We start from the raw sequence: 12,424 nt of genomic DNA, 5'->3' as shown, positions 1-12,424 counted from the left end.
TCCAGCACTGCTTGAAAAACCCAGAAGTGTCCCACACCAAACCCAAGTTAATTTGTCTCCCTGGAGAGGCAGCAATGGACCTGAGAAAGGGGAGAGCCCAGTCGAACAAAGTCCAAGTTACATCCTCCCGTCACACACCCTGGTCTCACGTGCCACCGAGCGATGGCAAAGGACAAGGGCACAGTGGAGCAGCGGCTGTGTGCTAGCACAGACCCGGGTTGCCAGCTAGAGCAAACAAATCCCCTGGGATTTGCATGCTGGTTTTAGCCCAAGGGTCTCTCCACCAGCTGTGGGCTTGGCATCCTGCACCTTGGAGAGCACCAAATCCAGCCTTGGTGATCGGAGACAGGCGAAGCACTGCCCAGCCATCCCCAGAGTGTTTAAACTAAGTGGAAAAGTGCCCTGAAAGCACCTCTAGCTGTTGTTTGGGGCAGAAAAGACAGGTTTTGTCCCCCTGGAAGCAGGGTGAAAAGGACTGAAAACGTTCCCTTTGCCAGAGGAGTCCCAGCTCAGCCGTCCCTGGAGCTACTCCGGTTGCAGAGTCCATCACATGCCCCAGGAAGGTGTTTCCAGCCCCGATTTACCCAAACACTCCATCACATGACTGCACAAGGTGAATAAATTTAGAAACAGGTCATGCTGAAAGAACATAAATAAAATCTGGAACATTTTGGCACTCTTAACTGATAAACAATCACTCCCCCAAAGGCAAAAAAAAAAAAGGAAAGGCAGAAAACACCCAACCCCATTTCAACTGCTAAAGGAAATTTCAGGGGGAAAAGAGGGAGAGCGGCTGTCATCCCTGCTCCTGGGTGCTCTAGAAGACATCAGCTCCTGTGAGCAGAGGGACAAGCACCAGGCATAGGCTCCACGCACTTGGGATGGGGAGGAACCTGGCTGGCTGCTTTACTCGGTGGTTTAAGGTTCTTTAATGTAATGGAAAATAAAAAAAGGTAAGAGAAAGGGAGCATCTGCCAGCCCAAGAGGGGGCTGAGGACAGGGCAGGAGCCAGTGGTGTTGCCTTTATCAGCCTCCTCCCGTCTGTCATTCATTAATATCAACCTCTCAGAGTTGCAATTTGATTCTGTTTTGAAACAAGAAGTTCACTTTTAGCTCTGCAAACAAGGTGTGGCACTGGCTGAGTCAGCTCGGGCACTTTTACTGAATGCTTTATTGCCCTACAGAATGATGGCTGAATGGCACAGGGAGGGCTGGAGCCTTGACAAGTGCTATAAAAACGTCAGCTTTCAACCTGCTGATGTGATTTCGAATTCAATAGTATCCAAGGGCCACCCTGCAGGTTCGTGGGGAGCACATGTGAGGTGCCTCTAGAGCTCATGTCTCCCATGGGAGAGGTTCAGCCCCCTCAGTTACCCTGCTTTATCATGGGAAGGAGAACTTTGCCTTAATCTGACACTTGCCAAAGTTAACAGCAATAATAAACTCACGGGGTTATTTCCCTCTGAATTCTCCATGCCTACGGCAGCCCTGTGAGAGCTCCTCTGGCTCTTATACCCTGTATAGACACATACACATACAGGGCATGAGATATATATATTTTTTGGGTACAAGAGAGCTCAGATTCATTGCATTTTTGCAGTCCCAAAGCCACAGCACAAGACATTAGCCTGGACAGGTTTCCTCATGCTCCTCCATGCACTGGTAAAGTGGGATGGGTGAGCCAGCTGTCTGCCACACACCATGATAGTTCAGGCTTTAGAAGGATCTTGAGCTCAGCTCCGGGAGCAGACCTCAGTGCAGGCTCCTCTGCTGGGAACAGCCTCAAACCAGCTCACCAAGGCAAACCAGCACCTTCCACTAGACTCAGCTCCTGGAGAAGGGTGCAGGCTCAGACCACCACATCCCAGTCTCTGCCAGCTTGGAGGTCAGGCATACACGGCAAGGGGAGAGAGCTGCCACCAGCTGCGAGCACCACAGACAGGGCTGCAGGTGCTGTGGGCTGGGAGGTGTGTGAGGGACACACAGCCTCCCCCTCCCGCTCAGGCTGCTCCCTGCCCCTTCCCCTGCCACAGCCTCCAGAAGCACCAACCCTGCTCAGCACAGTCTGCAAGCCCAGCAGAAAGAAGAGGAGAAACATCAGAGCTTAAAGCTGGAGGAGGAGGAGCCTGAACCAAATTTAAGGCCGGTAACCTTTGCTGAGAGCAGGCGGTCAAGCAGCAACAGATGGGTCTGTGCTCTGCACATCACCATGTCCCTTATCAACGTAAACAAGGACCTTCAGTGTTCCACAGTGCAATCAGGTCATGAAACTCCTTTCAATTTAAAACCCCAAACGCTGGCATGTTAAGGAGTCCATGTTAAGGCCCATTTGATGTACAGACCTATGGGAGAGCTGAGTTCCTTTCCCATGGTTCAACCCAAACCTTGGGGCTGCTGCTTAGGGAGGCTGAACCTGCCCCAGGTGTATGCAGGTACCACCCACCTGCACTTACAGCTCTCTGGCTGTCTCTCCTGAAGCACCCATGATGCTGCTCAGGCTACCGGGGAGATGGTGCAGGCTGTGCCAAGCACCCATGCTGGCCAAATGGGGGGCAGAAGGAGGGTGTCCCCACTCCCTGGGGACACAGTCCAGGAGCAGGCAGCACTGACCCTGTGGTAGCCCACCAGCACCCATCCCCCGTGCCCTCACATCCTCTTTCTCCAGCCCTGCTCGTCTTTTTATTATTCTACTGTTACAATAATCCAACTCTACTCATCAGACTTGGAAACTGGAGTTGAAGGACTGCCCACAGAAAACCTCCTAAAATAACCTTATTTTTTACCTTCCCTGTTTTAAACAAGCACTGAAGCTTGTTCTGCAGTTTAAACCCCTGGTGTCTGCACAGAGGAAGTGGATTCACCATGCTCTGCTGGGACCATCACATCAGCTGAAAGCCTCAGAGGTTTTTGGTGACAACAGCAAAGATACCCCAGCTCTTCCCAGATGAAGGTGTCCCTCCCCAGCAGGATGCAGCATGGCAAGCAGAAGCTGGTCTCTGCTCTGTGCAGGGACAGATAAGCCTCAGTCGGGTCCCTGTGACAGCCTGGCTCCTTCCGAGAGCTCCACCCTGGAATCTGACCCTCCATCTGGCAGGATGGAGGCCAACACTTATCAGGGAAAGGGGTGGCACATGCCTCCCCAGAGGGGACACCGGTTGATAGGGACTGTGAGCGAGCAAAACCAGAGACAAGCCCAGCCCAAGCCCAGCAGCTTAGCAACCCAGCAGGGATGGAGGAGCCATGAAAAAGTGCAGAGAGGACAAAGGAGTACAGAGAGGAGCTGGGAAGGGACCTTGGTAAAGGGGTCACTAGAATGAGGTGGGGTCCACCCAAGAGACAAGTCCAGAAGGAGGCCAAGTGTACCAGGAAGCAACAGCAAAGTCCACACCAACTCAGGTATCAACCCCACCAGAAGTTTTGGGACTGGAGATGGATTTCACAGGACCACAGAATGGTTTAGGTAGGAAGGGACACTCAAAAGATCACCTAGTCTCATCTCCCTGCCCCAATCCCTTTCTGCCAAGCAGGACTCCAGCTTGGTTTTGCTGGAGGTCTCAGGTTTTTCCATCACAGGTCTCAGGTTTGCTTCCTGGCATTTTATTTCACATGTTGATTTTCCTGATGTCAAACCAGTTCCAGACATGCTGGAGAAAAAAATCCTATGTCAATTCCTGCACTGCTCTGGAAGTATAGTACTGTGCTGGAAGTAATTCTAGGGACATTGATTTCCAGGGATCAGTCACCCGGAAATCAAACAATTGCAAATTCTGCACCATAAACACTGGACTGGGGGCCTGGAGAAGTGGTGAGAGCTCCACCCTTGTAGGGACTCAAAACCTGACTGCACGAGGCCTGGAGTGACCTGGCCTAGACATGAAGCTGGGTGTAACCTGCAATACAGAGGCCACTTCCAAGCTGGATGCTGGGGCAGAGGCTTCTTCCAAATTAAATTCTCCTCCAACTTCTTCAACCGTGTGCGCATGCCCTGCCTACCTACATGGGCTGACAAGGATAATCAGCCACATTTACAAGACCAGAAGCAAACCAGAGGTCTGGCCTTGGGACCCAAATTCCATTCCCAACCAGCTGCCCCAGTCAGTCCTGATGTTTACTCAAACATCTGCTCAGAGTGACTTCTGAGCGTGGGTCTGGAATCAAAGTGTTAGTATCACACCATGATGACTCTTTGACAAAGACACGATCGTGCCTGTCACTGGGACAAGGCGGTGTAACCCTCACTCATTTTTAAATCGGGCTACAGGATTTAAGTTCATGGCTTTTAATTCAATATCCCACCTCTGAAGGAGGGGTTATACCATGTGCTTGGGCAGCTTTCAAGTCACCATTTGGCAAAGGGCACAACCCAAATGAAGATGTTTTGTGATTTCTGAGTCTTTACTGTTTGGCTCAGCCACCAATTTGCCTCCAAAGAAGCCTAAAGTCAACACTTTTTGTGAAAATCCAGCTTTGATCCTACCTTAAGACCTTTTCAGCACCCGCATTCTGAAGGTGAGATCAGTGCCACTGAAAACAAATCAATGCTGCCGCAAGTGCTGGAACGTGGGATACCTTATACCCTACTTCTTATTCACCCATTGTATCCTGGTCTGCATATGGCTCATGTGCTACTGAACAAAGAAAATCCTTGCTCCACACCAGGACATGTTCAAAACCACCCAAAAAATCCCCTGGGTAACGCTGAGACTTAGTCACTGAAGGAACATCTTCCTTGTGACACACTGGGGATGGGGAACAACGCCGTCAGGTTTCAGAACCCCTCTTCCCAGCTGAGCCCTCACCTGATGGGCTCAGTCTTGCTGGAGAAGCTTTACGGATTCAGATCAGGACAGGCCTCTGCACATAATGCCCACGGCTGGGTTTTTTTCCCAGTTTTAAGTTCAGGAGCAGCTGTGGGAATCCCTCTGGCCACCAGACCCTGTCCTCCTCCCCAGGCTGTAGATCACAGGTCTGGCTTTACACACCAGCTCAAAGTCAAGCTTAGCCACAGCACATCTGCCCCAATACTGAACGCCACCCGTGCCTGACGCAAAAAGGAAACCAGTCAGGATGTGGAGAACACCCTCCCTGTCCCGGCTCCGTATTCTCCACTCTGGAATAAACCCTCTCATGAGCCATCGGAGATGGAAAAAAATACAGCTTCAGGAGCTTATTATGGGTGGATTCCCAGGAGAAGCCATTCCTTGTATCCGCTTGTGATCCAGGATGCTGCCCGTGTCCCAAGCCCACGGTGTTCCCTCTCGAATAGAAAAGCTCCTCTTGGCTCTTGCTCAAGGAATCACTGCCGTTTCTTTGGGGCAAAGCGAGGCAGAAGGACTGTCCACAATCATCTGGCCCCCATGGCTGAATTCGATCCTCCTCGGGAGGCAGGCACTTACCTGCACCACTGCTCAGACACAGAGAAGCAAAAGTGACATCCTGGCAAGGTCGCTCCTTACCTTATGTACACTTTTGGGATTTTCCAGCCAAGCATAATACATTTCCTCCACATAGTTTGAACTAGTCCCACTCAGAAACGGCTCGGCAGCCACCGGTGCACTGTAGCACCTGAGCTGTTGGAACGTCCTGGGTGCTGCCGGTTTGTGTTGGGAAATTGTCTTTACAGTCTGTGAGGCCGTCAAGGGCCTCAGCTTTGCTGCACAAGTCCTTAAGTTAAGCATATTTGTCCCGTTGCCTCACACAAGTTCCTGTTGGGCAGAGAGAGAACAGAAAAGTGGGTTAGGAATTACTGTAGAAGAGCACTGAGCAGAGACTACCCCGCTCCACTCCAAGCACGGACAACTGAGATTAGTACGTTTTTAATTCAGATTAATCCATCCACCCCGTCCCACGGCCGGGTGATGGCTCAGAAATACAGCTTTTGATCAGGACACTCGGCACGGCTGGGTCTGCCTCCCCCACCCCTGGCAGCATGGCACTGTCACCTCCCCTGTCGTGACAGTGAGAAGCAGATTTGCTTGGTGGGTACCCAACTCCAGCCTCGAGCGAGCCACTGCATATCAAAGCATTCCACATTTCTTGATTTCAGCATCTTCGTACAAAACAATGGATGTCTGGGGTGAAACAGCCCATATTAACAACGTAAGGTATCGATTCCCCCAGCACTTCCCTCTTCAGCTCCCTCCAGCATCATCTACCCCTTTTCCAAAAATAAATCCGTAAGATATCCTTGGATTTCTTTCGGTTTTTTAATTCTTCCTCTAAGAATCCTCTTTATATTTGTTTTAAACAGGAAAATCCTCTGTAACTCAGATTCCAGCAGGAGTGGGACGCTTTGGCCTTTCAACCTCCCAGGCAGATGGAAGTTGTAGGATTTTAAAGAAAAGCACCTTTAAGCACTGAAGGGCACTGCAAAAGGATGTGTTATCAGCTGCATTTTTTTAACACTGAACATCACATTTTCCTTCACATCTGCTGGAGCCTCATGGGGTGTGTGTCTCCAGGGCAGCACATTTCACAGGGGGACAACCTCATCACCCAGCATGGGAGCTTCTTCCATCACTCTCCCTCCCAGGTACAAGCTCTGGGCTTCAATTTCTGTGACTACTCTGCTTGGCTGAGGTTTTCTTGATGGTTTGTTGTGGCATGCATCAGGATAAAGTTGGAAAGAAACCTCTTGCAAAACAGGGGTACAGTGGTGCAAAGCACTTAGGAAGTGGGCTCCAGGACAGACTGCTTCTTCTCAAAAGCCCAGACCCAAGAATGCCAATGAAGCTGAAAGACCCGGACAATCCAAAAAAGTGACGTGGAGCGGGTGTGGAACCTCCCAAAAGTCCCACCTTGCAGCTCTTGGTGGGGCATGGATGGGGAAGCTTGGGGTTAGCCAGGGGGTTGGCCACAGGGTCAGCCATGGGGTTACACACATCTGACCGACCACTGCAGCCCAAGAGAAAGCGTTGGAGCAGGATCATCTTGAGAGAAGTGCTGGCATTTGGAGCAGCTCTTCTTGGAGCTGCCCTTTCCACCCAGCTCCTCCCTCAAGAGGCAGGACCCGGGGCTGGAGGTGACTCAGCTGGCTGGTTTCCATATTCCCAACCAGTTTAACAAGCAGCAGCCCAATGTCAAAGCAGTTATCATGCATTCACCAGATTAAAATGAAGTTTCACAAGGGACTGAAGAAAACAACACACCTTCACGGCCAGCATTTTCTCAGCCAGACTTCCAGGTTTGCTTGGCTGAATCTAGTCCTGGCTGCTCGGCATGGCAGTGGCTACACTTCCCATCACAAACCACAAGGTTTTTGTTCAAAGAGCAAGAGGAAGACAAGTTCAAAGAGCGTAAGAAAGACACAGTATCACTTGAATTCAGCCAGCATTTGACAGATTTACGCAAGGGAAAAAGGGAACCACTCATCCTTTCCACCCTGCCAAGAAAGGCTGGTAGGTGTGGGACAGCAAGTGCGGCACCACTGGGAGTTCTCTCAGATCGCCCTCCCTCAGATTTATACAGCAAAACACACATAGGTATTTGAAAGACTCAGAAAGTTGACCGTGTCCAGCCAGGAGAAAAGAGAAGGCTCCAGGGACACCTTAGAGCCCCTTCTAGTGCCTAAAGGGGCTCCAGGAGAGCTGCAAAGGGACTTTGGACAAGAGCCTGGAGTGCCAGAACAAAAGGGAATGGCTTCCCACTGCCAGAGGGCAGGGTTAGGTGGGATACTGGGAAGGAATTCTTTCCTGTGAGGGTGGTGACGCCCTGGCACAGGTTGCCCAGAGAAGCTGTGGCTGCCCCATCCCTGGAAGTGTCCAAGGCCAGGTTGGACAGGGCTTGGAGCAACCTGGTCTAGTGGAAGGTGTCCCTGCCCATGGCAGAGGGGTGGAACTGGATGGGCTTTAAGGTCCCTTCCCATTCAAAGCATTCCACGATTCCGTGATATTTCAGAGCCAACTGAATCAGGTGCCAGAGGACTGGCACGCACACAGCACAGAAAAAGCTTTAGGATGGAAGCAGCAGCAGAGACTTCAGTTTAGCATCCAGTTTCGGTGCTGCCACTCAGCAGAATTCTGTGACCTCTCTGGAAAACAGGGAAGTTAATGCCAGGGCATTTGACCCAAAATGAGCGGAACCAGCTGCTACTTGAGGGCCTCTTGCAGGAAATGCTGGCTGGGAGCCCAGCGGGAGACAGGGCAAGCTCAGAGCAGAGATGATTCTGAGGTGGACCAAAATAGAGCACGACAACCAGAAGGAAGGGGAAAAAAAAAAAATCTGAGATAAGGGATATCAGGGTCACCCAGGAATACAAAGGTCACCCACGGAGTGACGGCAGAGGAAGGTGCAGGAGGGCAGCCAGTCTCATCCCAAACCTCATCAAAAGGTCAAATCCCAGGAATATCCATAACAGATGACGGCCCAGAGCGCGCCAATAAGCAGATTAAGGTGCTAAATATGACCCCCGGCAGCAGGGATGGGGACGCCAGCACAGACAAGGGATAGTTGGAAAAGGCTTGGGACTAGGGAATACTTTTTGCGTTAAAAACAGCACAAATTCCGCTTTCCAGGAGGCCAGAGGTCCAGGGCTAAAGGCTGCAGCCACAGCTGCTCCAGCAGTGGGCACCTTCGGGCCCGCGGTAGCCAAGGGCCCAGGGGCGGGCGGGGGCCGGTGCGTACCCTATGCGGAGGCTGCACGGCCGACCCCGGCCCACCAGAGTCCCCAGGCAGCCCCAGGAGGCCCCGCGGGCTCGGACGGGCGGGGCGGTGGGGGCCGGGCGGGCGAGACGAGGCGGCCCCGCGGGGGCCCCGCGTGCGGCGGGCGCAGGAAGGGGCCGCGCGACCCCCGCCCCGCCCCGCGAATGCGGTAACCCCGCCCCCGCCCCGCGCCCGCCAATCACCGCCCGCCGCCACCGTCCGGGCCCGCCTCCACCCTACGCCCGCCAATCATCGCCCGCTCCTCGCCGCCTATAGGAGCGGCGCGAGGCGCCGAGCCGCCTTCCCATTGGTCGCCAGGCTGTCCGTCTCGGGGCAGTGCCCCCCCAACAGGCGCCCGGGCGGCACCGCCAAGGACACCGGGGCGCGGCCCCTCCGCCCCGCGCGTCCCCCGCCCCGCTCCAGCCCCGGCCCCCACCTCCCGGCCCCCACCGCCCAGCCCCGCCGTCCGGCCCCGCCGCAGGACCCACCGGCGCGTTCGTCCGCCCCGCTCGCGGCCCCAGCTGTGACAGCGGCCCCGATCACCGCTCCCACCCCGCCCCGCCCGTGCGTCACAGCGTCGCCCCACCCCCGCCCTGGCCACGCCCCTCCGCCTCGTCCCAATGCGCCTGCGCCGCCCGGCGCGCGAGGTGACCCCTGGGATGGGGGCGGGGCACCGGCATCGCCCGTGGACAGTCCCCGTGGCCGAGGGCCCCCCGGTACAGCCTGGGACACCCACCGTGACCCGCAACCCTCACCGCGCCTTGGGGATCCCAACCATGGCCTGGGTGCCCCTGTCATGGCCTGAGGACCTCCACCGTGGCGTGGAGTTCCCCTTGCCCTGGGAGACCTCAGGCCTTTGGGGATATCCCAGCGTGGGTGACAGCCAGTGGGGGCTCAGAGGGTCAGAGGAGGTTCCGGGGCAGCTCTGGGGTTCTGGCAGTTTCCTGCCGGTGAGTCATGGTGTCACTAGTCCTGAGCCCAGGAGCAGGGGCAGGGTGGCACGTTGGGGAAGTGAAACAGGTGCCAGGAAAACACGCTGGCAGCCCACAGTCACGCAAGCCTGGCCACGCACATCCCCGGCCCTGCCAGTGTGGCGCAACCTCCGGCATGCCGGATGGACGTGGGGATGAGGAGTGTCCCCAAAGACCACGTCCCTGATGGCCGTGAACCAAAGGCGGCAGGGGTGGACACAAGGGACCAGGGGACAGCAGAGCCCTGTGCCCTCTGGTATTAGGGCAGTGGGGACAGACAGGAGGGGGGACAGAGGGAGCACAGCTGGCTGCAGTGCATGGGTCTGCGCAGCGAAGGAGGAAGCCGTGGGGAAATGGTGGAGCGGCAGCATTTGCGCCACAGCCCTTTCTGGGGCAGCTGCAGATCCCGGCCCTGGCAAGGGTGGGTGTCATCACAGCCCTGCTGGGAGGGGCTGGGACTGGGGCTGGGGCTGGCACACGGTCACTGGTCCCACACATCGACCCCAAACATCCTCTCTCCTCTGCCCCACACACTGGCCTTGGAGCATCCTCATGCTCTGCCCCGCACCCCAGCTCCAAAGTATCCCCTCACTCTGCCCCACACTCAGCCTCCCCAGTGCACTGCTGGGGGCAGCCAACCCCCACAGCTCTACCAGTCTAGAAGGAGGAACTGGGCAAAACCGGGCATTGCGACAGCTGGAAATCCCGTTCTGACGGTGCTTCCTTCCAGAGGCTCTTGAAAACCAGCCCCGCTAGAGCCGGCCTCAGAGAGCGGAGCAGGCAGGAGCCCGAAGCCAAGTGCCATAACGCTTCCCAGGTACTGTCAAGTCTCTGCCCAGGACTCTGCAGTCAGTGGCGGCGATGGCATTCGTCCCTGATTTGGACACACTGGAGAACAGCAGGTAAGCATGGCCGTGCCAGAGAGGACTTTGGGACATGATCCTGCACTGGTGGCCCTGACTTCACCATCTCCCTTTGCTTTTCAGCCTAAATGAGGAGATGTTTTATGGCCCTGACTGCCTCTGCCTGCAGAAGGTAACACTGGGGCAGTGGGAGTGGTGAGATCTGTGTGGTGGGGAAGCCTGGCACTCACCCTTCCCTTTTCTCCCCCAGAAACCCCGACTGGACTTGGAGGTGACATCACCCAGGGTGGGCATCCAAGTGACAGTGACCAAGGGACACCCTGCCAGGACCTTTCGCCGGGCTGCTGTCCTGGTGGTTGCTGTGACCAAGCTCCTAAAGCAGCCAGCGCACAAGGACTTTGCTGACAGTGACCTTGGCAGCTTCTTGGATGATCTTTTTGGTATGGGGGTAATGTCAGGGGTGTCACCCCAGCCAGGGGATGCTCTTGGGGAATGCTCTTGGACCTGGAAGCATCAGCATCCCCCTGACTGTCTCCCTCCCCACAGAGCCCATCTCCTTCCAGCACGTAATGGGCAGTTATGCTGGGGCACCCGTCTTCCGCTACACCCGCTCCCAGTCCTTTGACATCCTGGACATTGACCACAAGTGTTTTGTCCTGGAGTCGCCAACCCAGCTGGTGGCCCTGCACCTGCAGGGACCCTCTGCCGGACGGAAAGGTGAGGGGACACAATCCCATCCCAATGTCCCTGCCCCAACCCCAGGACCACGTGGGAGCCACTCGACAGCACTGGGACCACCCATTAACCCGTCCTTTCTCTCTGCAGTGAAGCTCAACATCGCTCTGTACCGTCCCCGATCATCGCAGGGCAGCCCGGGGGCTGGGCGGGTGCCTGTGGCGTTGGGTATCAAGGGCTACCAGCTCTATATGTCGTGTGTGATGAGTGGTGCCAAGCCTGTGCTGCAGCTGGAGGTGAGCGTGGGGTCCTGCCAGTCCATCCTTCATGGGGCTGGTGGCTCCATTCCACCCTGACCCCTGTTTCACCCTGTAGGAAGCTGATGTCAGGAGGGACATTGAGACGGTGGAGCTGACCCGCTTCATCTTCTACCGTCTGGACAGCCCGGCCGAGGGGACTACCCGCTTCGAGTCCGCTGCCTTCCCTGGCTGGTTCGTCTGCACATCCCTGCAGCCCCGCCAGCCTGTGGGTATCACCAACGCTCCTGACCAGGTGAACATTGCTACCTACGAGCTGAGCGGGCGCTGAAGACCCCGCACCAACCCAACCGGCAGTCACCGGTTTTCAGGCTGTATGTACTGAGTACAACCCCCTGGGATGGAACCCCTCTCACCATCTACTTCAGATGAAATAGCAGTTCTGGGCCCCATGGGCTCAAGACACCCCAATCCTTATTTATTTACTTATTGTGTCTGGCCAGTGCTTTTATATTTATTTATTGTGCTCCCTTATTTATTGCTGCTTTTAACTTGTATGTGTTTTATTGTTATCTGGAACGCTGGTGTTTGTAGAGATGGAAGTGGAAATAAAAGGTTTTCCAGGGCTGAATTGCTCAGCTCATTGCTCTCACGGGGGTTACAGACGGGAAAATCCTACTGCTTTGGCTGCTTTTGGGCACTCTCCAAGCCTGAGTGAAAGCCTAGGGGGTAGGGGGCAACCTCACAGCCCAGGGACCACCCCGATTTGGCCAGACCCATGCAGGATCCTCCACCTCCTTGTCCCCATGCCCACCACACAGCTGGGGAGTGACTGGGGTGGGCATCCCACAGCTGGAGATCACACGCAAACCCTGGCAGCCACCCAGGGCTGTCACTTCTGCTCCAGCTGCTGCCACTACCCCAGCTCACTGCAAATCCCAGCAGCCACCTGGGGCTGTCACTTCTGCCCCTGCCACTGCCACCACCCTGGCTCACCGCTGAGGCATGGCACAGCGGG

The 12,424-nt window shown here is 55.3% G+C and overlaps 2 protein-coding genes across 4 annotated transcripts in view; one reads left to right on the top strand and one right to left on the bottom strand.

Moving 5' to 3' along the window:
- The window catches only part of OGDH (oxoglutarate dehydrogenase), a 32,592-nt gene extending 23,354 nt beyond the window's left edge, over nucleotides 1-9,238 (bottom strand). For all 3 annotated transcript variants that reach the window (XM_027704227.1, XM_027704229.1, XM_027704228.1), the window contains exons 1-2: nucleotides 9,129-9,238; nucleotides 5,457-5,705 (exon numbers count right to left, since the gene is read on the bottom strand). In XM_027704227.1, the coding sequence (XP_027560028.1) occupies nucleotides 5,457-5,678 (222 nt within the window). In that variant the 5' untranslated portion in view covers nucleotides 5,679-5,705; nucleotides 9,129-9,238. The remainder of the gene's footprint in view (nucleotides 1-5,456; nucleotides 5,706-9,128) is intronic.
- Nucleotides 9,239-9,309: 71 nt separating this feature from the next.
- On the top strand, nucleotides 9,310-12,033 carry IL1B (interleukin 1 beta). Its single transcript, XM_027704241.1, has 6 exons — nucleotides 9,310-10,513; nucleotides 10,598-10,646; nucleotides 10,725-10,914; nucleotides 11,021-11,191; nucleotides 11,300-11,445; nucleotides 11,525-12,033. Exons 1-6 carry the CDS (start codon nucleotides 10,473-10,475, stop codon nucleotides 11,735-11,737), a joined length of 810 nt encoding a protein of 269 aa, XP_027560042.1. The 5' UTR covers nucleotides 9,310-10,472; the 3' UTR covers nucleotides 11,738-12,033.
- The last annotated feature ends 391 nt before the right edge of the window (nucleotides 12,034-12,424 follow it).

The sequence above is a fragment of the Neopelma chrysocephalum genome, unplaced genomic scaffold (assembly GCF_003984885.1).
Source record: "Neopelma chrysocephalum unplaced genomic scaffold, ASM398488v2 Primary Assembly neopelma1_262, whole genome shotgun sequence".
NCBI lineage: Eukaryota > Metazoa > Chordata > Aves > Passeriformes > Pipridae > Neopelma > Neopelma chrysocephalum.
This window is presented reverse-complemented; position numbering and strand designations above follow the sequence as displayed.